General features: G+C 34.3%; 1 protein-coding gene across 1 annotated transcript in view; it reads right to left on the bottom strand.

Moving 5' to 3' along the window:
* Nucleotides 1-11,455: 11,455 nt before the first annotated feature.
* LOC143236468 (uncharacterized) overlaps nucleotides 11,456-26,808 on the bottom strand; it is a 94,695-nt gene continuing 79,342 nt past the window's right edge. The window contains 4 exon segments of the mRNA XM_076474753.1: nucleotides 11,456-13,665; nucleotides 14,120-14,317; nucleotides 18,476-20,822; nucleotides 23,250-23,447. Coding sequence (XP_076330868.1) covers nucleotides 13,485-13,665; nucleotides 14,120-14,317; nucleotides 18,476-20,822; nucleotides 23,250-23,447 — 2,924 coding nt within the window. The 3' untranslated portion in view covers nucleotides 11,456-13,484.

Here is a 26,808-nt window from a genome sequence, read left to right as displayed (position 1 = left end):
GTCGTCATCATCATAAAAGAGACAATTTGTTTGACAACCAAAGCACATGATAGGAAAGTAACAGAAAAGGAAAATACAGAAAAGTTAGGAATTATTGTTTCTGAGGGAGATCTTGATAAGAAATATGATGAGATGTCAACCAACTCAAATGATAAAAGTCATGATAAAGTAAAGAAGTATTGTTTCTGAGGGAGATCCTAATAATAAATATACAAAGATATTAGAAATTGGTCAAGGGTAAGTTTAAAATTAATGTGTTTAATTCTTCACCCGTTTTCACACTTTTGTCTTACCTTTACTTCATTCTGATGACATGTGTCTCGTATCTATCATCTTTTTTAGGATATGCATTGAAATCCTGAAGGATTATCAAGGGATATCCTTTCTCTTATTATCTCCACATTGGCTCATTTGTCACTCTTGTATCTTACCTAACACACGTTGTTCTTTGATGTTGATATTTCCTGGATCTCGATGTAGCCTTCTTCCAAGTTTGATTGCCAACCACTTGTCTCAGAGAATTACATATTGTCCCCTCTCTTTAGTGCTATGAATCGAAGATATACCTGATTCTTTGTAATTACGTGAAAAATACCATTTCTTTCTTGATAGATTGTTTGTCACAGTCTAGACCACAACAAGACCGTATTCCTATTTTCTGTGCTACTTCTTTGAAGTCCCTACCCATTCCTTCTTCCAAGAGTTCTCTATCTTGTCATTTTCTTTTATTTAAATTGGCATGACTTCAACAGTATCGATGACTACTCAATAAGTTTTGGTCTAGTTCAAGCTTAATTGTGAGAATTTGTAACATTTGGTGATCTTTTGTCACAGGTCTGTGAGGTATTCGGTTTCTAAAAGTCGGCTTTTACGACAATTTTACTCTTTTATCACAGCTATCTATTTCCTTCTTTCTGTCTCGAGATCTTATTACCAACCAACAGCTATCAGAGGTTGTTCAAGGTTTTCTGTCTTAAGAGGCCATCGAACCTGTGTTTCTCCAGGTTTATGAATAACCAAGATGGATAAAACAAATGAACTACATCTAATTTGCTGGATCATTTGGATTTCACATCCCAGCCACGGCATTGGACTTTATAGATCCCAGCTACCAGGTGATCTCATTAAAGGGCCCTTTATATTGATGGTTTGTCTGAACACTGCTGACTTACTTCTTCTAATCTTCCAGCTCTCACATCTTCAGCTCTGATCTTGCCCTTAGCTAGCTCCATCCTGACGTTTGACGATTCTTGTGACAGATACTCACCGGATCCTCCAATTAGAAAACACTGAAAACCACAGACATTCTAAGCATTAATTCCATCAAAATCGCTAGAACACATCTGTGTGCAGGGCTAAGGAGGATAATCCTATCCCTAGAAAACCCAATTTGGGAAAGTAAAAAGTTAAAACTAAATACCTCCCATGGAAGTTGTTGTTATGTTTGTTAACATATCCTGATAACTCTGCACTTTTGATCACACCTTTGGTATGCCCATCAAGGTGTGACTTATCAGTTCTGAACACTAATTTTAAGGATTGGTATGGCCCCATATATATATATATATCACTTCAAACGTTCATAGGAGTTACTTAACTCAACCACCTATGTTGAATGCAATTTCAATCCTGTGTTTTCATATTTTGAATATCTCTTTCTGGGCTTACAGGCAAGATATCCATGTTATTGTGTGCTGTGTTCTGAGTGTTTGAATCTTGTCACAGATCATCTTTGCCGTCCTGATAAATATTACCAATTAAAGAGTTTCTTGATCATTATGTTTTCCAGTGGGTACTTTTCACATTGATGCCTTTATCACAGCTCTCAACCATGGCTATCAGTGCTTTCAGTTTGGATTGGACAAAAAATACGTATATGATTATCTTCCCATTCAACTTCATTGGTGATTTGGTTCACATATACCACTCCATGTAATGTCCATCTAATTGCTCCTTGCTGGTTGCCTCATATGAGCTTTCCTAGATTTATCCAACTGCCTTTTCCTCTGTCTCCCTCCCTTCTTTGATAACTTTAGTCTTTGGTACTTTATCCTGCTCTTCCTGTCTTCTGTCTTTGTGCTTGGTTTTCTCTGGTTTTTGGTGATCAAACCAGGCTTGACGTGATATGTAGTTCGTATCTCGAATGCTCCACTTGTCCATTCTCCATGGAAATTTCTCAACATCAGTGGAATGCTTTCTGCCTTTGGGGTCTGTACCAGGGTGTTTCATTGGGTTGTCCTACTGTTCCTCATACTGCTGAGTTTCTCACCTGGCTTTTTGTTCAGGAATCTTCTGTTGTCAATTTTCAGGAGGCCTTACCCCACACCTTTCATTCTTTCCATTCCCAAACATCAGTGGTCTGGGATGGTAACTTTTTCTTTTCACCAATTTACTTTCCTTCCATTTCTAATATTTATCTTACACCTGATTTGGAATATTTAATTCTTTATTGCTTATGTGCTGTTCAGTGTTATGTTGTCCATATGGCTTCCATATGTGGTGCTCGTTCCTACTGATTCATCATTTGGCAACCAGCCTCTTTTCATGACATTTCTCCTCAAACCATCAATAATTGGGTTTTGGCTTTCGACTCGTTTGGCATATTTCTTTCTTTCATTGTCCTCTCATACTTTTTTCTGGATAACTTGTCGTTAAATTCCTCATTTTACCTCTTCTCTAGCATCTCATCTTTATCTTACACTCTAGGAACTTGTTTAATGAGGCGTGTGAACTACTCCTGATACTCTCATCTCTCTTTGTTTACGTAGTATTGCCATTTCTTCCTTTTAGGGCTAATGTCTTCCACGTGTAGTCACATTTGAAATTTATGTGTACCTTTGATTAGGTAGGATATTTTTGTTATTGTTTAATAATATTTTTCAGAGAACTTATTTTCCTTGACACGGTAATTACTCTTTGTTTAAATCCCACTTTATGGTAATTTGTACCTGACCAGGTATACTTTAACTTTTAAAATGGCCGATGCTTAGCCATGTTTACATGTTTATTACATTTCGTAGCGAGTAAATGCATACTGTTGGGAACGGGTATTTCACAAAAATCACCTGAAGGTAATCCCAGTGGTGGAGTTTTTTATACATATGCACGGCCTGGACCATACTACCAATGGACTAAATGGGTAAAGAGGAATGGGACAGCTGCTCATCCCTTGTATTGAATAAAAATGTATTATATACTTTCAAATATAGGTTTTTTTTGGTTCCCATTTTACTGTCTGGGTTATTTATGTGAGAGGTTTGTATTCAAAAGTAATTATTTCATTCCCAGCAAAAATAGTTGCATTGTTCAGAAAGTGTTAAAAATTTGAAACTAAATAATTTTACATTTGAGTTAAAGGAGAAATTTGATAAAGTTTTAAGAACAACGTGACAATATTAAAAGTTTTTTTTTTTTTTCCCAAACTACACGACGGCTGTCTACGCTAGCCATCCTTAATTTAGCATTGTGAGAGGAGAGGGTAACTAAATAGTCATTACCACCCACTACTAACTCTTTTTACCGACGAACAGTGTAGAAAGACATCATTGCTATGATAACTTTTAAAGTGCATTTGATCACTTACGAGGTTACAAGGTTAATAGATCAAAATAATCCGTAGTATCATTAATATTGTTATGCTTTAAAGCATACTTTCACAGCAATGGATTAATTTGTGGATGTAGGCTTAGCAGAACTGTAGTATTAGAAATTAGAAACTATCATCACATTATGATTACATCTTGAATATAACGGCTAAACACTTACAAAAGTTTATTAATGTAATCTGAAGAGATGGTACTTAGTTTGTAAATATAATTTACCATTTATATTTGTATCAGTACGTTAGAGTAACATTCATATAATAAACATTTAATTGCGAACGACTTTGTAATTGCTGTATTATAAAGGAAAGATTCAATTTTATCACCTTATAAAAATATAAGATAAGAGACATATAATCTTTCTTTTAAATAATTTTATCAGTTGCTTGTGGTAATGTATTCACATACTGGCACATTACAGATTCTAATGATATTTTATTGTTTCAGTGGTTCAGGAACTGTGTATTCAGCTGTAGAAACAGTGACATAGTTGGGAATGGTTATTAAGTTTGTTTGTTTTGGAATTTCGCACAAAGCTACACGAGGGCTATCTGTGCTAGCCGTCCCTAATTTAGCAGTGTAAGACTAGAGGGAAGGCAGCTAGTCATCACCACCCACCGCCAACTCTTGGGCTACTCTTTTACCAACGAATAGTGGGATTGACCGTCACATTATACACCCCCACGGCATGTTTAGCGCGACTCGGGCGCGAACCCGCGACCCTCGGATTACGAGTCGCACGCCTTACGCGCTTGGCCATGCCAGGCCGGTTATTAAGCAGATTAACCTAACTCAACAAATTAGAAAAGAACATTTCATCACCAAGCTTTCAGAACTTCAGGAAAAGGAACATCCGAATATTGTGAAGTACTTGGACAGCTGCCATTGTCAGTGTTGAACTCTGGGAAAGTGTTTTAGTGTTACGTATTACTTAATTATCATTTATTTTTAAATTTACCTATTATAGAGTGTAGGTAAACGTACTGGATTTATTTAATTAAGTGGGTTGATTTCAAGCAACCCTACAAGTTTACGAATATTTTTTACATATCACTCATTCATGTGTGTATTTTAAAATTGTAGTTATGAAAAATACGTGATAGTTTTGCAGGGGGAGACTGGCTTACATCCGCTTTTGCTTCTGACACCATAATTTTTAATTCATTCCATGTATATATGACTGAAATAACTTTATACTCGCATACTGTATGTCTACTAGTTGTTGTTGTTGTTTTGAATTAAGCACAAAGCGACACAATGAGCTATCTGTGCTCTGCCTACCACGGGTATCGAAACCCGTTTTTTAGGATTATAAGTCGGCAGACATACCGCTCAGCCATTGGGGGGCTGCGTCTACTAGTACACTACTAGTTCCAGCACAAAATATATCATTGGTAGTTTTAGTTTACATCTTTACGTTATTCATCTTCTATGTATGTTTGGTTCACATAGTTTATATGTAATTGTTGAAATTATTTTATTCAGAAAAGTTGAGTTTGTTAAATTATTAGCAGTTTATACAATACTCTCAAATACAGCATTAGTTGCAAAATTGTAAACATATTACAATTAACTTTTCAGTTTCTTACACAAAATGCCATCCAACATAATTTTTCATAAATGTTATGGATCAGATCACAGCTTCAGTCACCAATATATATGAATGTACTTCAAGAAATAAAAAAAATATTTTGACGCAAAAAAAATAAAAGTATAAATAGAAAAATTAAGAAAGATGTAGAAAACTGGTCTTTTATAATTCACTCTTCATTAACAATCTGGAAATTAAATTAATTTTTTCAATGAACTACACATTTTACTATATAATAAATATCTAACTCCTAAACAATGCTAAAGAAATGTTTTTAACTTATTTCCTTTCTCATGAACAATTGTTTTAAGAACTTTGCTATTTTGATTAGATATATGACTACTGGCAGAATCTTGAATAACGGAAAAGAAATTATTCTGTCTCATTTTTATGTATGATTTTATTAACTAAAAAATGTAAGTGAAATCATAAACTTTCTTTGTTTAGATAATAATGGAATATTTAACAGTTGGCTGTTTGACTGGCATAATTAACAAAATCTGTTTTTATTAAAATGAAATATCAGCAGTTTGTGAAGAAGAATGTTATGTTGAGTGTTATTAGTACGTTGTGTGAATGTTATTAGTACGTTATGTTGAGTGTTATTAGTACGTTGTGTGAGTGTTATTAGTACGTTGTGTGAGTGTTATTAGTACGTTGTGTTTTTTATGGATGAGGACTGATAATAGCAATTTATTTATGTCTGTTTAATAAATATTGAAGTTCCTTGTCAAAACTCTGGATACTTACTTCCAGTAACTTTCATTCCTCAAGAGATGACAAAACGTATAAATAACAGTTGAAAGAGTAATAATGAAATTCCATTTAAAATTGGTGACGTTATCATAGTGTAAATTCTATGTAGCTCTTTCTAGAATTACACAAAAGTTTCACTTCCAGGACATAATATGGAGGCCCATCTTCAACAACTGTGCAAAAATTCTTATTATTTTACCATTGTCAGTTTTTAGTTGTACTAAATATCAGTCAATACTTACACCTTTGATATAAAACGCAGACTTTTAATCTTCTATCATGCAAGCTATTAATTTGAAAAATATTAACATCAAGAAAGGACTGACAGTTCAAATGAAATGCATACCACAAAAATTTCTGTATTTCTGTATTTCCATTGCGCTTTATTGTCTGAAAAAAAGAAAAGCTTTTCTCAGGTTCTTGTTACACATATCCAGACACTTAGACCGTGATCCCGATGGTACAGCAGTAAGTCGTCAGATTTATAACGGTAAAATCATGGTTTCGATTTCCCTCGGTGGGCTTAACTGATAGCCAAATGTGACTTTGTTGTAAGAAAACACACACACAAAGTTAGCCTTGTTTGTCTAATTGATGCTTTGGATGAATATTCGTACACTGGTGTTACATTTATAGAGATTTGGACACCTGGCATGCACTTCTCAAGGATGCAATATAGAGATTTGGACACCTGGCATGTACTTCTCAGAGATGCAAGAGTGAGACAGGGTCAATCAATTTTGAAAGTTGCTGAAGATTTACAAGATGGAGAAATTCCACCAATACATTATCATCTGTAATATTGGAAGCATTTCACATTGAAGAGTGACTTGAAGAAATTGGAAACAGAGGACCCGTAAGACAAATAACACCTTCCACTAGCTCAAGGATAGTGGAGAAATTCTGTAGTTTGTGTTTACCAAGTAAACCATCAAAATGTATTAAAGAAACAAGAACAATAGAGCATTTAACAAAATATGTTGAACTGCAAGCAGACGCTATGATAAGAAACGTTGCCAATAAAAGACAAGATGAATATGTTTTTAACATTATATCAAGGTCATAGTTGCTGCCGAAGCCTGGTACCACACATTTTGCTACAGAATGATAACAGTACAAAGGATCTCGTGAGTTCATCTGGTGCAGGTGGAGATGATACTTACCCTGATCCTAACGCCTCTACAAGACTGCTGAAGCTACTCATATAATTAACTTTTTAAAAATATATCAGACAGGTACTGTTTCAATCTGGTATAAAAGATTCAACAATGAAATACACACGGAGGAAACTAGAAGCAGATTTTGGCGATTCATTTGATATTTTTCGGACAATACAGGAAAAAAATATTGGTTATTCCAGACAGTCTTTCTGCACAAACTGATTTAGGACTAAAATCATCATTATAGATGCTGGCATTGTGGTTTAAAGGTCAGCCACAGAGGTAACAGAAGGATACCAATACAATAGAGCTGTATGAACACATAAATGTATGTATGAAGCTTTGTTTCTCCTTACATGGAAAAAGTTCATTCTGTGGATGCAGGAGCACCAAAAACGTCATATCGCATGAATGCAGGCAGGATTTGAGGTAATTCATGACTTATATGATGACCTCTCTCTAAAGGTCTTTGAAGAGGCTTTGCAAAATGAACAACCTCTAGAACTACTGCATTACGTCTCAAACTTCTAAGATTACTTGCGAAATAATAATTACCCTTTATTTGCTTATTGGATAAAATTCAGTGACATGGTTAACATTCTTCTTGGTCTGATTCGTGTCTCAAGAGATAGAAACTATCTGTTGCACTTGGTATGCATTCCACGGTACTTTTCCTATGAAAAAATCATCTACATCTCAATGTCTGCTATATCTAGATCTAGACATCTAGATAATTAGCAAGAGTTTAAAGAGAGAATGTTTTCAGTACAAACTGGATCAACTAATACATTTAATAGAACACCTGTTGTCTAAATAATTGGCACAAAAATCTAAAGTGACACATGTCGTTTCAGCCCGAAAACTAGTGCAGTAACACGTTACTATATTGATGCAGAGTACTGCCCTTCCTACATCAGGCTATTACGAGAAATGTTTCAAATCAATCCAGAAAACTTTCACTATGTTGAGCTTCAAACATTCCGGATCATAAAAGACCGTGTTTGCAGTAGTCGATGTAATAACAAGACCTCATTAATTCATTCAAAGAGCCTAAAGACCTACTCAGTATCTCCAATTTTACTATTTCTCTAAAATATGTTGCAAAAGCTTTATCAATAACAAAAGAACGTGGTGAATCAGCATGCACATGCTTCAAAGCTGACAGACTTGAAACAGATTCATCAGTCATGAATTTTCCTGATCAGCTTACAAACATGCAGCTGAAAGTTGTCACAGATGTTAACAAAAAAAAAAAAAAGGTCAGCAAATCTGCCGATGGCAAGGAAGTCATTTTATGTATAATCTATAGTTTGGTTGGAAATATGCTAAAAATGGGAGAGACTCGTCAGCTTTTGTGAGAGGTACTAGAGCATCTGCTAGGGCCAATTCTCTGGTTACTAGCAAAAGTGATGGCTTTTCCACGAAAACTGGTAAATTAACCCTTGCAAGATAACTTCAAACAACAACAAAAACATACCCCTTGTGGATGAAATACATACTCATTTTTCATGTTTCATAGACTGAATGACAATGATGCACACAATTAAAAGTAAAACAAGTCCTCTAATGATCTTGCATTTATCATTTTGTCAAAAGCTCTCCAGCAAGTCTCATATTCTCCTTGTATTGATGTTGTAGTCGACGTATACAGAAAAATCCCAATCAAAACTGTTGAGAAGGAAAAACGCGCGATAAATATCACAGCAAAACAAACAGTTATCCAGTGGAGAATATTTCTTGCTGCAATATCAAAGAAATATATTTTTTCATACAAGAACAAAAACATTCAAAAAACAGAACACTTGGAAGTCAAGAATCCTTATGTGACATCTGGTGAGAACTGCTGTAGAATAAGAATGAGGACTGCATTGTTGTTCCAGATTTTAAGTCCATGCAGAAAGAGGCAGACACGCACTTAATTTTACATTCTGTACATTCAGAATTTGAATTCATTGTTTTTGTTACTGGTGTTGCCAATGTTTTTTCTGCTGGCACTTGGTTTTTGCGCAGATATAGAATCCTCAGTGCATCTAAAATTTGGAACTGAATTTAGGCCAAACTATATTTATATAACACAAATCGCAGCTACACTTGGTGAATGCATGTGAAAAGCTCTTATTGGTATGCATGCTTTCACTGGTTGCAGCAGTATTAGTACACTTAAATGTCGATACAAGAAGTAGAACATCACCGGACATTCATGTAACTGGGATGTGGGTGGATGATGTCATTGTCATTGCTAAGACAATGGGAATTATTTACCTGGGAGCTACATGTAGCTAAGACCACTGTACATGGAGTTAATGAACTGCAATATCAACTATTCAGTGTAAAGAAAGTTTACATTGAATCTTTCACCATGTACAGATGTCTGCAAAAGTATGTACTGAGAGCAAGCTACCAGACAGCAAAGTGGAGAAGTTTAAACGCCTGTATTGATCCCTCATCTCTCAATAATCATGGTTGGAAAGTTGAAACAGTAGATGGAAAAGAGGCACCATACGCAGTACTTGAACTTCTGTCATGTAACTTTGAAAGGTTGTGCCAACTTTCAAAACGTACATGTTTGGAGAATAATTTGAAGTGTTGAGAACTGTACAGGATGAAGGATTCTGAAAACCAGCCTCTGGATGAAGAAATTCAATCAGTAGAGGAAAATGATGAAACCAAAGAACTTGCATTTGAACAAATGTACTATTCATAATATTATATAATCATGGTTATGACGACAACGACATATGATATTTGCATATGTAATAATTTTCTACAAAGTGAAGGGATTGTTGGTGATGTTTATGAGAATGTGGTGCAACAACAAAATATTGTACAAATATAAACAGAATATATTTTTCTCGGTAAAGAATCTAATGTAAGTTCTTCTCCACAAATCAATGTTTTACTATAAAAATTGTATTATGAAGCTGCGCTAGTATTTGATTAAGTCAATAAGTATATTATAAGTACTTTACCACTTGTGTAATATTGCTATACCGACATTTTGTTCACTACACATGCTCAGGTATTATGTTATCCTATTCGCTTTTGAATATTTTACAATCGTGTTTAGTCCGATAGATAGTCAACAGAGATTATTGACGAGAGATCTACTAAACACAGATTATTACCAGACACAAATGTGTTCCTAAAAAATTTCGAATGATAATAATACACCTTGGCCATCCGATTGTTACCGATCGGCCAAATTTGAGCCTTTACAATGTGGACTAAGTAACGTGTATGATAAAAATGAGCAAAAATAAAACGAAGAAGGGCACATGATAAAGTTTTTCTCACACATGATGTAAATGTGTGCTTGTTTTTATAACTTTTTAGGATTTATAGTTTAGTCATCTTTCATTTTGTTTATTGAGGAGATAAATTCTGAATTATCGGTAGATAGTGTAAATATAACTAACATCTTTTTAAAGAGAAAGTTGGACGTAGTAACTGGTCTATGGGTACTTTTTTACATTTATGTAATAAAACGAGTACGTTTGATATAATAAATAATTAATTTTATGCTTATATCACAGTTTATAGCGCTATGGACATATAAAAACAATATTGAATATAATACGAACAGATATATTGTTGACTACTCGAAATGCTACATATTAAATCAGTGAAATATAAAAGAAAACTACAATTACCACTTGTTTTGACAATATTTTTTTTAACAGGATATTTGTTTTTGAAATGATTGGTTTGAATTTCACGCAAAGCTATTTGAGTGCTATTTACGCTAGCCGTCCCTAATTTAGTAAAGGCAGCTAGTTATCACCACCCACCACCAACTCTTGAGTTGCTCTTTTACCAACGAATAGGAGGATTGACCGTAAAATTATAACGCCCCCAATGCTGCAAGGGCGAACACGTTTGGTGCATTGGAGATTTGAACTCGCGACCCTCGGATTATGAGTCGAGTGCCATAACTACTTAGCCATGTTGATCCGTTTAATAATTATACATAACTGTGATTTAAATGGTATGTCACCGTTTTTAATTAAGCACCACAAGATAAGTGGGTGAACCGTTTAAATCCGCAATACTTATACGAGTCTGTAATAAAACCACTGTTGCCTGAATACGCACTTTCATATTTCTATAGCATTTTAAGTTTGTGATAGTTTAAACAAGAAATAATACAAAATCAAAATAAATAGTATTTCATTACACCAGTCAAAAAACCCTTTGTCAACCTGAAGATGACCTAAGGAGGTCGAAACTTTGTTCTGTATTTTATTTCAATTAAAGTTTTTAATACTAATACTAGCCGTCTTTAGAATACATTTTTATTTCAGTTGGGTTTCTTGTCATCATAATAATAATTCAAATTTTTTCCTGCTATCAGTTGGAACTAATAAGAAATTAATATACTAAATTAAAACTTTACTGTTTCTTTTAAGTCTTAATTAAATCTACGGGATAAAAGGAGTGGGTTCCGAGTAGCCAAGGTTATTACCTCACAGTGGGACAAAATTATTATAACCAATATTCATTTATTCTGTATATGTAATCATTGTACATTTAAGAACGTACGAATGGTGTGAGAAAATTATCTTGTGGCAGGGGTATTGCTACACCACCTATCATTAGGTGTTATACATTACTGAATTTAAATCAAACGTCTGATTTTTTTTTATGAAAGGGGTAAACTTAGTTTCTAGCCATAGAATTGTGTACTAAATAAATAACATAACATTTATTTTGAAACAAATTTATAGAATTTAAAACAGAATTCTAAAGTTAGCATGTGAATGTTTGTGTGTTTTCTTATAGTAAAGCAATACCGGGCTATCTGAGGAGCCCACCAAGGTGAATCGACCCCCTGATTTTAGCGTTGTAAATCTATAGACATACCGCTGTACTAACAGGGGGCCTAAAGTTAGGCTCTCATTTGTTTGCAAATACAACTTCAATCGGCACTAAGATATTGTTTTCTTAGCGCAAAAGATGCACAATGAGCTGTCAGTTATAGAACTTATAAATCAATACTTTTCTCTAAATTAGTTCCGATTGTTCTTCTGAGAGTATTTTTTATTCATTATGAAGTATGACTATACTAGAATAGCTGAGTATAATTATAAAAAAGTTATATCATGTAAATGCTGTATTTTATATTTAGTAAAATTATGGAAGAGTACAACGAACAACTTGTTCACGACAGGGTGATTAAACCGATTGCTAATTGATAGCAGAATAAGTAAATGTTCAAATAATATTCATTTATTAAATACCTATAAGAAAATGTTTAATGTTCCACACTACTACCCGTAATTAAACATAGCTAAAACGTTAAAATATTCAGTACAATATGTATATGAATTTCTGTTGAACTGTATTATAATATGCGGAAAATCGTAATCACCACTGCATGCAGTATTTATATTTTACTCAAATCACTTTGCTAGTCTTCAAATATTCTTTTACAAAACTTATAAAAATTGTAGCCTGGGTTAATAAATTGTTTTAAGTTCATATTTAATTCAAAGGTTAAACAGACTATTCTCCTTTTTATTTATTTTTCGCGTTAGTGATACCTATTCTGTTAAGCCTAACAATAACATTATCGACATTGCGAGTATAACTGGAACAAGTCAGAAAAATAAGAAAGGATCACACAAATGCTAATCGTTTAAGTAATGGTAGATTCAGAGTTTTAGAAAAGCAAGAACATTACCTTACATGTATGCAGTTTATAACGCTAAATGCCTATCATAGGTCACTTGGGTACTGTGAACTACATTAGAAACTATAAATTAAAACATAAAACATTTAAGAAGACAGCTAAAGATAATACTTCAACAATGTATAAAATAAGCTAATTTATTTTATAAACGATTTTAAACTTCTAGTCATAACTGTGATAATAATAAGTATAACGTTTAATTACCTCTAGAATACATGATGTGCCACCTAAGTTCTATAGTGGTATTACCAATGCCCTATAAAAATCTAATTTACTTGAGCACTTTTAAGGCTTTAGTCTGTGTGTAATGTTAACATTTTTTTGCCATTAATTTGAATTCTGCTGCGAATGTAATTATATCTCTGACATAAATTCGATTTTTAATAGGTGTGGCATTGTAAAACTAGGCTAGTAGATCGTGGAATGGTAAATTTCAATTTCCATGTTTTAAATATAGGTGCTTTTTATCCATTAAAAGTTGGGTCTGGGTGTGTTTTTGACGCTTTTCAGTTCTAACTTCACTTTTGAACCCATTAGAAACAATTTCGAGATAGTCCGTAAGTTCGATTTCTAATCGCAGTTCATTTTGAAGATCTGGTTTCCCTTCTGCTTATTTAAGATTCTTATGTTCAGTAAGTCAGTATATTCTGCTAAGCCTTTTTTAACACCGTCCTAAGACGTAACATTCACACATGATTAAGACGGACATCATCCTTTTGATTAACTCCTATACCATTTATATCCTTCTGGGAGGGTTCTGCCTCAGTCAATGTACCAATGCTAACACTTTTTACATTTGTGGCAGGTATCTCATTCGGGGATGCCGGTTTCTTGAGCAGCACCGTCGTTTCGCTACTGGAATCGTCACTATAAAAGATACAGAGTATATTAGGAGGGAATCTTGTCACTCAGAAATGTTCTACAAATGATTTACAAAATGTATCAGAATAGAAGGGGGGAACAGAAGAACCTTTAAATTTATGGAAGTGATTTTTTAAAAGTTCTTTCATTAATTTGTTATAAGAAAGAAAAAAACTGAAAACAGATAAGTAAAATTAATAAAAGAGCGGGAAATTTTGTAACGTATTTCATATAAATAATATTCAGGCGAGCACGAAGACTAAAACTATATTTCTATGAACGTTGTTTACTTGCGTATTGTTTTTTTTTTTTTTTTTAAACTAATACCTGGAATACAAGTAGTTTAAAATTAGTTTTTAAAGAGTTCTTTACAGATACCTAGGGAGGAAGACTGTTATATTAGAAACCATGAGATAAAAGAAATTTCTAAGTGTAATAAACAGTTGCAAAACCTATTTACCTGCCGTCATCCTCGCTTAGCGCTTCTTGGCGTCGTAAAACAGGATGAGGTGTAAGGTGTACTTTGTTAGGAACTTGTAGCATTTGTTGTGTTGTTATTGTAAATAGGTGATCGTCGTCGCTATCACTAGGAATAGAACTTTCAATTGAATCTAGTGATGCAAGCCCTTCTCTCGTTCTATTCTGTTCAGGCTGTGACCTAGGGGAAGTTGAATATTTAAATATAGTAATTAAGAAAGCGTTATCTACGATAACTTTGTATATGTACATGAAATCATTGTGAATATTTTGAGCAGTTTGTAAGGCAAACTGTATAACATACAGTGAAATATTTTTTGTGTGCTTGAGAAAGCATAAAGTAATGCGGTAAGTACATTTCACTGGTTCTTGATTGGTTATTCTAACTATAATTTGGAATGTACTGTAATTAATAGCTAAAATATATGATTTTATAATTACAGAATTTTTGGATAGGACACCTAGGCTCATTAATTGAATATTTTACTTATAGGTATAATGTAGCTACTAGTTAAGTAGATGATGCAGCCTAGGATTATTTGATCCAATGTCCAAAATACTTGACGTGGGGAAACCACTTTCACTGGACATGTGCCGAATAAATATACTAGACCAGTAAAAACAAAATGTTCCAATCTGAACTTTATATACGAAAAACGTTCCTAGCACCCTCTATACAATTCAGTGAAGTACATCAACATGTATGGGTTATGCATTTTGTGTAAAATATTTCGTCCGTATGCTATATAGTTTTTCCCACACACTGTCCCAAAAGCCCACAATGACTTCGTAACAATCTTGTATGTATGTACCCACAGTTCAATATTTTAAAAATAGTTAACAAATAAATTTAAATGGTTTCAGAGATTTTATCTATCTGTATGATGATAACAACGAGCGCATTAAACTAAACTGACAAAACACGTGTTAAAGCATTAAGCTTAGTGAACACATTTTAACGAGAACAACTGGAGGAATTAAAGTTCATAATGTTTTAGTAATAATTCTATACTACTATTACACTATGTAACACAAATGTTGTTCTTGAATAGTACGTGCTATTTCTTAATTGATTATGTTGTAAAAGTACAGAAAATGGCCATTATTCCCTTCAAACTTTGCTTTTGTAACCTGGATAATGAAATTTAGAAATTAACCTATTATCTGTGTAAAAACGGGCAAATTTGCACATTTTCATTTACATAAGGTCTGAATAAAACAACATGAATCAAGATTTACATGTATTTATACTAAAGTTATAAAAAATCTTTAGAAGTGAGTAGTTTTTCGAGATTTACGACTGTAATGTAAATTACTTTCACGAATCAGCCCCGAAATATAGTCTCCCATCATGTTTTCGTTACACGCTCTTTGGTAGCGGCGTTTCTTGTTATCAAGATGAGCATCAAGGATACGGACTTTTAGGGACATCTTTGAGCCTATTTTCCCGTAGTTCTTTACCAAAGCCTCAACCAGTTCCACATAATTTTCGGCCTTGTGATTACCCCAAAAGCCCCGAAACACTGTGATAAAGCTGCCCCAAGCTTTCTTTCCTTCCTACTGAGTTTCTTGGGGAATTCTCTGCACTCCAGGATCTTTTTTATTTGTGGTTTAACGAAGACACCAGCTTAGATCTTTGTCTCAGACAGCTTAGGAAAGAAGTCTCGAAGGTACTTGAAGGCTGCAGACTCCTTATTAAAAGCTGTTGCACATTGTTTCATAAGACCCAATTTTATGTGCAAAGTTTTCAACGTACTTACCCCAAATGGTAGTACCTTATTTATTTAGTTTTATTTCAATTACTTTCTTTCTTTATTTGTGAGAGCAGTCACCTTTCCACGAATGTCTGCAGGCAGTGAAGGGTAATATAGATGTGGGATGTAGTGGGTTTGATCACCTACATCTTGTTCTCCTAATTTATATTTTTATATCTATTGCATTACCTGTTTTATTTCCTATGTGAGACTGGCGAATGAAGGTTAAGACTGATAGACAGTGTATCCCCACCGTAATGTGGGTTCTACTTCCGTAGTCACCTCCAAAACCTAGGGTACATTTTATAATCCCACACCATAGCTTGTACCCTGGGATTCTTTTAGGTAGTGCAGCGATTTTTGTTTAATTTATTTTTGTTTCGGCTTGTTTTTTAAGTTATAATAAACTAATATAATTAGTCATAGGTTTGGATTTCCTGTTTTTAACGCAGTCCTTCCTTGTGATTAGGCCAGGCATGGCCAAGCGTGTTAAGGCGTGCGACTCGTAATCTGAGGGTCGCGGGTTCGCATCCCCTTCGCGCCAAACATGCTCGCCCTTTCAGCCGTGGGGGCGTTATAATGCAAAGGTCAATCCCACTATTCGTTGGTAAAAGAGTAGCCCAAGAGTTAGCGGTGGGTAGTGATGACTAGCTGCCTTCCCTCTTGTCTTACACTGCTAAATTAGGGACGGCTAGCACGGATAGCCCTCGTGTAGCTTTACGCGAAATTAAAAACAAACAAACAAACAAACAAATCCTTGTGATTATGCTTACTTCATTAACATGTATTCATTTTCACTATATAAATATACATATGTATCTGTCATACATTGTTTCCACATATTTTTGTTTAACCTTTTTGTGGTTACACTAAATAGTGAAAGTTCGTTTTTGTACTTTCTGTGTGAATAACTAAGTTGGATCAATAAATCGTAAGATTTAGGGCTAAAATTGTTTGAAACATTTACTGAATCGTTCCAATTTCCACTCTTTGAAATACATTGGGTTTATTTTTATTTTATAAGATTATTGATATAACTTATTCAGTATAATGGTATCCATACTTGCAAATTAATTAACTCTGTATTTTATAACGTAATTCCACTAAACTTTAAGTTTAATCAGGTTTCATTTCATAATTTTCTTTTCTTTGACAAAGGAGGTTCATTATAAATCGTCACTTCTAGAACTAATCATATCTTTTAGAAGTATTCACAATATTTAATGCTATTTAAGAACTGCCTGAAACATATATATATGCATGAAAAGCAGATTTTTTTAATTTTGTGTTGAAAATTAGGCGAATTATTAAATATTTTGTAATTTTAGGTTTTACTTTACTGATACTATTCCATTTATGAATACTCTAAATAGCACAAATCATATACACCAAGGAATATTTAGCCGTCTATTCATAGGAGTATCTTCGTACTACCAAAATTGCTGGTAAAAATAAACGCCATTATCTAGATTATTTGTAAGGAAAATGTTTTAAAGGTTTAAATAACGGGTCGTACCAGCTGTGATACAATTAATTATATTCAAACAAAGCAGATGTTTTACTAAAATAACTTATTATTAATATTAAGAAATATAATTTCCTAGAATATGTGATGTCTAAACGTTTATAAGAAATTGTTATTTTACAGAGAACTTAGTTTGTTTTACATTACTGTGTTTAATGTTTTGAATAATTTGATTGACCTGGAAACATCAATTTACAAAACTTCTCAAAATGTAAAACAGCTCTTAATATTTAAGGTAAAGTAAATTACTGTGAATAAGTTAAGTAATATATATCATCTATACACATATACACGTACATATGAATTAATACCTCACTTAATATCTACAAATTGGTTATATGAATTTTATTTTGACGTTGTTTTATTGTTTAACAATTAATTAACATGTTTTATTTAGCGAAAATTTGCCCAAGGACTAAATTAGACATTTTTTGTTTTTATATTTGCACGTATAGAGGCTTCTTCATTACATAAATATTGCTAAAAGTTGTTTTGACTGAGGTATTTTGACAGCTGTGCATGTGTCCCCTACTTTCATGTTTTCTTCTTTTAGCAAGGGTCATAGTATAGAACCATGGTTAGCGTGTGAGAATGTGGATCTTGGAGCCCGTTACTGCAAAAACAACCAACAGTAATAATAATAAATCGTGTTTCGCACTTTGGGTCTGTGGGTAAATTATAAGAATGATGATCAAGTCCCACTATTTGTTGGTAGAAAGTAATTGAAGAGTTTCGATGGGTGCTGTGGACCTGCTGCCTTCCCTTTAGCCTATCACTTCACAATTAGGGACGGCTAGCACCGATATTTTTTTATTAGTTGTTGCGTTACATTATATAGGGCAATATATACCGTGGCAGTCATACGTTGTGTCGTTGGTCTAATGAATTATTTTCAAATATCTTAAGTCGATTCTTTTCTTGAATTTTATCATTTAAGGTTGTTACTGGTACAGAGTGTTTATGCTATTTTAATGTTAACTTACTATCTGCTGTTGCAAACTCAAAATTAAAAAACAACAACAGTGATTTAAGTGTGATACGTAGGTTGTCTGAACCTTACCGCTGTCTGTAAAGAGCCCAACTTCGCTGTTTTGCCCCACTGTTAGTGGGTAAGGAAAGTATTACACGTGATTCAGGCGTGACAACTGCTACAGTTTTCAGTTCCTCTGGAACATTAAAAAATGTTTCTTGGATTTTGTTTGATACATCAGTGGTTAATCTGAGTTTTTGCCGTAACTTTTCTCCGTCTGTAGAATAATTTGTTGTAAAATTATCTTCAGCAGTTGAAATAATTGATTCTGAAGAGGAAGAAAACATAATTCGATTAAGTGACCAAGAGGAATTTTCGTTATATTCTTGGCATCGGTTTTTGATTAAACTTACTGACTGTGGAGTAGTTTGAGTGGCGACTTTATGATGCATTAAGGTTGGACAAAATGTCTCATGCCTTTTATGTGGTCTTCGTGGCGACTTCTGCCGTGGTCCATGAGGATCTAAGTCGTCATCTGATGATGAAACTACTTGGTTACCCATGCTAGATTTTGAAGAGTTTCGTGGTAGCTTACCTTCATGACATTCTGAAAGTCTTTCATTTATGGGCGAAACACTAGGGGAACTACAGACATTTGACTGTCCATGTTCGATTATTTGTTTTGACTTGTCGTCTGTTTTCAATTCGGGACTGCTTCTTACTGCGGAGTGATGTTTATCTGACGAACAGGGAGTTGAAGTATCTGGAAGTTCCAAACTTATAGATGTTTTTCGACACTTACTATGTAAGGCAATATCTCTTTCTGGTTTGTGGTATTTTTCAGAAGCTATCCACATTTCAATCTTTTTTGCACTTGCTACCTTTCCTTGTCTAATTTTAACCTCAGCACTGTCTAATACAATTCCCTCATCATCTATAGAGTCTTCAGTACTTGTTGTCTGGTAGGAAATACGCTTGGTTGGCTTCTTTCTACACAGATAGCGATCTATATCTTTTGTTGGATGAAACAATGATTCTCCAACAGATGCTCGCCGCTGTGGAAAACAAGAGGTGTCTGGGTGATTTTGAACTTGTAGACATGAATAAATTTGCTGAGAAGGAAAATGAAAGGCATTTTCACATTTACTTGTAATCAGACTAGGAGAAAGAAGATTGGAAGGTTTTTGAGGCAGATATAACTTTTTTGCACCAACTTCCAGTTCCTCAGCTAAGGGGCTGCTGGAATTGCACCTGGACATACCAGGACTCGACAAAGAAGAATAGCCAGACGTACTGAGATTGGATTCAGAGATGGTTCTATCAGAAGAAGGACACATTGCTGTTAAAGGGCTAAGGTAGGCCATTGAAGGTTTGGTGTTTGGTGTTCTAGGAGGGCTAGTCTCTTCAGAATCGCACGAACTCATGTTTGTTGTAATTAGTATCATTGGAGTAGAAAATTCTGGTACATGTTGTTTTGGAGGATCTTTACTCGGCAAAGTAAGAAGATTAATTTCAGAGATATCACATAACTTAGGTGCTGCACACACTGATGGTAGAGAAGACGTTTCTACAGAATTGGAAACTTCCAGTAGAACGTTTGGAATTACTGATGTGATATTGGATAAATTTATTTTTGCGTTTGATTCATTAGTTTGATATGATATTTCTTTGTTTGCTATCGTTTGTGTTTCACAAACAATATTTTTCTCTATTGGATTTTGTAGCTCAGAGGAAATTTTGAGTTGTGGTAAAGGAATAGGACTTGAGACGTCTCGAGTGGGCTTTTCTTCAATACTTTCACAATCTGACTGTAGAGATGCTTGTTGAGTTGAAGGAGAAATATCTACTTTTGTCTCGCCTACATTGACGTCACAACTGAGGCTATCTGAGGACGAGGCTTGCTCAAAAGATTGTTCTGTGATAGAGTGAAACTCAGTAAATGATGGCGCCAAGTAATGTGCTAATGGGGGTGAATGTCTCCCTGTAAAGCTTGTTTCAGCGATTTCTTCGCTTTTGGTTGACACGTCAGACGTATAACCTTGATTTTCCTCCCTTGCATTTCTCATTCTGATATTTTTTCCGTTCATTTTGATAAAATCATCTAAACTCATTCTTCTGTGTTTGGCTGACTGGTTAGAGTGCACCAGAGATGCTATAATACGTGATGTTTCCTCTTCATTTTTCTCTGCTTCGTTAACCCTATTATTTTGTTTATGTTTTCTGGAGGAAAGGTTACGTTTCAGGATATCATCAAAACTTATTGTTCGAGCTTGATCTTTATCTGAAGAATTGTGATGAATATTTGTAACACTACGAATACTGTGTTTACGGATCCTATTAAGAAAGGACTTTGAACAAGGCTGAGGACTCATTGAAACTGGAGTAAGACTTGCTTGGTTAGAGCTTAAGCTGTAGCGGTTCACTGCCGGCGATGGATCTATACAAATGAAACCAATAACCAAAATTGTTTGAGGTATATTGACTATATAAAAACAAGATAATGCATAAATAATAATACATCTCAGAATACTATTCAGAATGTTCGAGAAGTCTAGACCCATAGGAAGAAAGAAACAATGTATTCTTAATTTATTTGTTATAAAATTGCATGTCAGTTACACTCATACCATACAGACATCAATTGTTGGTGAACCGCGCCATTAGTGTATTTTTTAACTCTGAATTATGTACAAGTAACATTAGAAATGTGTTTCTTTAACGTAATTTCCTTAAAAGACTTTGACTAAGAAGAGAAATTCCGACATAATTCGTTTGTTTATAGTAAAAACAAAGAAACAAAATCATATCAACAAAAATAATAGAAAACTGTAAAACTCTTACTTTAGGAAGATGTTATTTTAATATATAATATATATATACATTTATATTGTATTAACTATGAAGAAGATCTATACATTTTTTTTTCTGAATTGACAAACTAATTGACGATGAAAATATGACAAGATTAATTATTGTGGTAAAATCTTTTTAAGGAATAATTTCTTTAAGAAAAATATTTTTTTTTGTTATTAGAAACCAGAAACAACCGGAAGACTGGAATCTTTCGATGCAATATAGGAACAAAATGTATCTCTCCTGTAAAAAAACACGTTGAAACTAGAAGACTTCCTTTCACTAAAAAATGCTATCCGAACGAGATGTTAAAGTATACACTCTATTACCCTTCTTGACACTAATTTTGAGAAAAAAATTATATCTGCATACATTCAACGTATAAAAATATTTTATTAATTTATTGAAATTACTTTTATAAAAGTTCTGACACAATAACCGTATATAAAACGTTTCTGGAAATGAAACAAACTTCAACAGTGAATTTTACGTTTTTGAACAAAGCCGCATTGTACTACATGCTGTATCTCCCGCAGGGATTCGGTCCCTGGATTTTAGCATTGTAAGTCCGTAAATTTAATGCTGTCCCACCGGAGGAATTTAAAGTTGTCAAAAATTAAAATATTCAATCAGTTATACAATAGAAAAGTATATTGATAAAAAAATCGGATTTTTTACCCAAAATAGTTTTATCTTAAAGCATAAAAGTATTAAACACTTATATCTAAATCAATATATACTCTTCAAAAAAAGAAACGCAAAAGGGATATTTTTGTTATTTTAAACAGAAATATATGTAATAACGTTACAAGCTCAGAGTATGTGATGTTACACGTGCTAGGGCATTGATTGTCAAACCAAATTGACAATAAAAGTTGTGCACTTTGAAAACGGAGGAAAACATCGGATTTTTCGCCAAAACGTATGCGTGTCCAATAAATTTGTTTGAGAGATCTGCATGTTCTGCAAGTGCAACATGTGCAAAATCCCTATAAAAGTGACTAGTTTTCGGTTTCCATAGCTCAGTGTTAAGCCACCGACACGCAATACAGTTACGCCAAGACTGACTGAAGCACAACGCAACAACGCCACTGGTCGCTTGGAAGCAGGCGAATCTCGATCAGATGTTGCCAGAGCTGTGAATGTCTACCCAAGCACCATCACAAGGCTATGGAATCGTCACCAACAACATGGATCAACTAGTGACCGTCCACGATCTGGCAGACCTCGTGTGACCACGCCCGCACAAGATCGCTACATCCGGTTACGTCAACTTCGGGATAGGACCACCACTGCGACGTCTACTGCCTCAACCATACCAGGTCTGCGTAGGATTTCCGATCAGACCGTACGCAACCGTCGACGAGATTCTTTGGCCCCATGTGCAACCCATCATGGTGAACGTTAACGACGTTTTTCAACATGACAATGCCCGTCCTCACACAGCCCGACTCACCACTGTCTTCTTGAGACACCACAACATCAACGTTCTTCCTTGACTCTCCAGATCATCAGATTTAAACCCCATCGAACATCTTTGGGACGAGTTGGACCGACGTTTGCGACGACGACAACCTCAACCGCAGACTCTACCTCAGCTTGCAGCAGCTTTGTAGGCTGAGTGGACAGCCATTCCACAGGATGTGATTCGTCATCTCATCGCTTCCATGGGCAGGAGATGCCAAGCAGTTATTGATGCTCACGGGGGGGGGATACTCCTTATTGACGTTGAGTGACGTTAAACTTCAACTAGTGAGCGTGGACTTCGCCTTTGCAGACTTTGGATGTTCAGCAGTGAATGTGCAAAGTTTCACACATGTCATACAGAACTACCCGGAATAAACTTGTTAACAATGTGCCTCAAATTTTGCCTTTTGCGTTTCTTTTTTTGAAGAGTATATATTATCGTTATTACTATCAGATGACACTTATCAAACACAGTAAACAATAAATTTCTACATTGTAGAATGTTAATAATATTATTTCAAGAATAAATCTATAATAAACGTACTATTTTTACTTCTTTCTATTTCTTCAGCAAGAAATTTTTCAATCTTGTCTGCAAACTTTCGTTTGATGCAATAGACCAGCAGAATAACTAATAAGACGACGCTAACAGTAATTAAGCCTAACCAAAATGGTTCCTCCAACATTCGCTGACTTAAAGGTTTGTAAGTGATCCGAATCACGTACCGAGAACAGCGAGGTCCTGGAAAATACATTCACACACATACATCAGAATAATTCAATATTTATTAATTATCAATGATAATAGACATACTGTCAAAGTAGCTTTAAAGAAAGTCAAAGTTTTATTGTAAAAAGGAAAATTAATAACCGAAAATTAAAATGTTTTGCATAAGGAAACTAATAATAAATGTATCTATCAAATGATTCATCATTTTCCTGTGATATTGTAATGTCAATTTAAAATAAAAAAGGAATTCACTTAAATTATTTTACTGTCAATAACTGAATGAGATAAATGTTTTTTCAAAAATAATAGAGACTGATAATGGAAACGATAAACATATCAAAGTGAGATAATTACTTTAACATCCTGTTGATACATTCCCCAGCTTTTGGTTGCAGTTGTAACAACTATTTTCAGGTGCTTTATTTAAGGAACTGACTGGAATAACAAAAAGGTGTGAGTTGTTCAACTATGCGTAGATAATACAGCGTATCTCAATATGTCAGTTTGAATCAGCCATAACACTAAAATGTAACGAATGTCGATATACACGTGTATAGAAAGGATTGCTATTTTACTTTTACTACAAATAATAAGAAAATAGAATGCTGTAAGAACTGTAGTGCCAGAAAGAATGCAAACAAGAATGTAGGATTGATGCATCCGTACATAGATACATTTCTTTCATTTAATATTACACTATGAAATACATGAGTTCAAAATAATTAATAGGTCGGTCATTTCGATCGATTTCGTAGAGAGTTTGTAGTAATCTGTAATAATAAAGACCTATTTTTGACTCAATTTGGTTCTTAATTACAGTACGTTGATATGATAAACAAACTGCATACCAACAGCTGGGAGTATAAAACTTCTGATTGCAGTAATATTAAGCTCAAGTATGCATTTTCCAATGTAATAAATATTGAAAATCATAGAGTTATGTATAACTGAAGCGGATGACCCTCATTGTTTGTGAAAGGGTGTATAAAGACAAATATAAGCCAAAATAAAAGTAGGAAGACAAAGCCAAAAATGTACCAATAGTAGAATCATCAGATTGAAAAAATAAGTAATTAATCTGGAAAATCGGATGATATTGATTTTGAAAGACATGCAGATAGATATGAATGTGAGATTTGGTAAAGTTCAAAACCATATTGGACAACATGACTGAAGAGCAAATTAAATTAAAAATTCATAAATATTAATAATAATTAAATTATAAAATAATCAAAAGAAATAGAAATCGGAAGAGCGAGATGTGGTTGCTGAAGCACATTATAACTTCTACCCTGGGGATCCTTTTAATTTATGCACCTATTTTCCTTTTTCTTTAGGCATGTGTTTGTTATATTACATATACATATATATGTCGAAAATTTATGCTCCAAGGGTATACGACATTCTCAAATTTCAACCGTTTAGGGATTTTCAAAATTCACATATTTTAAGTACAACAAAGCTATCTGCGTTCTATTTACCGTAATTAATAGAAGCTCGTATATGTGAAGTCCGCCTTTGTGATAAATGTATAAATTATTTTGTAACAAATTAGTAAAAGCGATACTTTATAATAAACGATTTAATGATATCGTGAATTGTTGTATATATAAGTATAAGTTGTAATTACAGTATGATATTGCCCTTTTTAGGGCAATTTAAACATGTAGTCATATATTGTATTCGTCCTATTGAGTAAGATATAGACAGTTTAGGGCAAGAAATGTAATAATGTAGTACCAATAATCTTTAATTACACTGTGCAACACTCAAAAAAGTACAAGAGATCTGTGGCAAATTTTATATGCAAAATGACATGGGAAATCCATTTCTGACCTTTTTTTTGTTGAATTAGGCATGGTGTTTGCAGAATTGTCACTGTATACCCTTTTCGTCATTATTGTTAAATAACATTCTCTACCGCATTGTAAAATGGTTTTCAACCCAGGGCTAGAGACCAATCTTAGTAACACCTACAATGTGATATGATAAATAGCACAGTACAGTTTAAAATCATATTTTCTGGTTTAGTATTGTGTGCTTATATTTAATTGAGTTTTTCACTTAATACTTTATACGTCAAAGCATGTGTTTAATGTTATTTTTTTTTTTTCTTTCAGATCTTTTTGTTTTCAACAATGAGTGCAAGACAGTGCAAAAATGATCCAAACAGATTCTGTTACATATGTGGGGAATTAACTTTTGCTAAAGAAAAGCGCAGTATTACACGCCATATCAAGAAAATGTACAAGGCGTACTTCGTTTGTGACTTAGGAGACCAGGACAAGTCATGGGCTCCTCATGTGTGTTGCCTTACATGTATGAAGACATTGAGTGCCTGGTATGCAGGAAAAAATGTTCACATGAAGTTTGGCGTGCCAATGATTTGGCGTGAACAAAAAGATCACTCTATTGATTGCTATTTCTGTCAGAAAGACTTTACACATTGTTTACCCAAATTTGCAATCAGCAATGCGCACAGTAGAGCACTCAGAAAAGTTACCTGTGCCCAACCTTCCAGATCAAGAAATGCAGAGTTCCAGCAGTGCAGATGAACATTCCAGTGGTGAATATGTGGAGCCCAATCATTCAGAAAGCGAGAATAAAGCAATACCATTTTCTCAAAAGGCTCTAAATGACTTGTGCAGGGATCTCTATTTAACCAAAGACAAAAGTGAGTTTCTGGCATCCAGGCTTCAAGAACGTAATCTTCTTGAGAAAGGAGTGAAGATAACACTGTACAGGAAACGTACAGAAGATATGCTTGGATTATTCACCATGAAGGATTACTTATGCTTTTGTAATGACATCACTGAACTTTTTGAGCAACTGGAAATACCACATGATAACACCAACTGGCGACTTTGCATAGATGCATCCAAGGACAGCATCAAAGCTGTTCTGCTACACACTGGTAACACTCTGCCTTCTGTTCCCAAAGCTTATAGCACAACCATGAAAGAATGATATGAAAATCTGAAAGCAATTCTAACGAGCATACAGTATCATGACCATAACTGGCATATTTGTGCAGATTTCAAGGTTGTGGCCATGCTTACTGGCCTTCAGCTTGGCTATACTAAATTTTGCTGCTTCCTGTGCTTATGGAACTCCAGAGCAAGAACTGAACATTATGCACGCAAGGATTGGCCGATTCGAGATGAAATTGAGCAAGGAAAACACAACATCGTGCACAAACCACTTGTGAAAAGTGATAGAATTCTTTTATCACCTTTGCATATTAAACTTGGTTTGTTTAAGCAATTTGTGAAAGCCTTGGACAAGGAATCCTCCACATTTGCATATCTTGCAGAGAAGTTCCCTTCCCTGAGTCAAGCTAAAATTAAAGAAGGTATCTTCATAGGTCCCCAAA

This window comes from Tachypleus tridentatus, chromosome 13, assembly GCF_004210375.1.
Source record: "Tachypleus tridentatus isolate NWPU-2018 chromosome 13, ASM421037v1, whole genome shotgun sequence".
NCBI lineage: Eukaryota > Metazoa > Arthropoda > Merostomata > Xiphosura > Limulidae > Tachypleus > Tachypleus tridentatus.
This window is presented reverse-complemented; position numbering and strand designations above follow the sequence as displayed.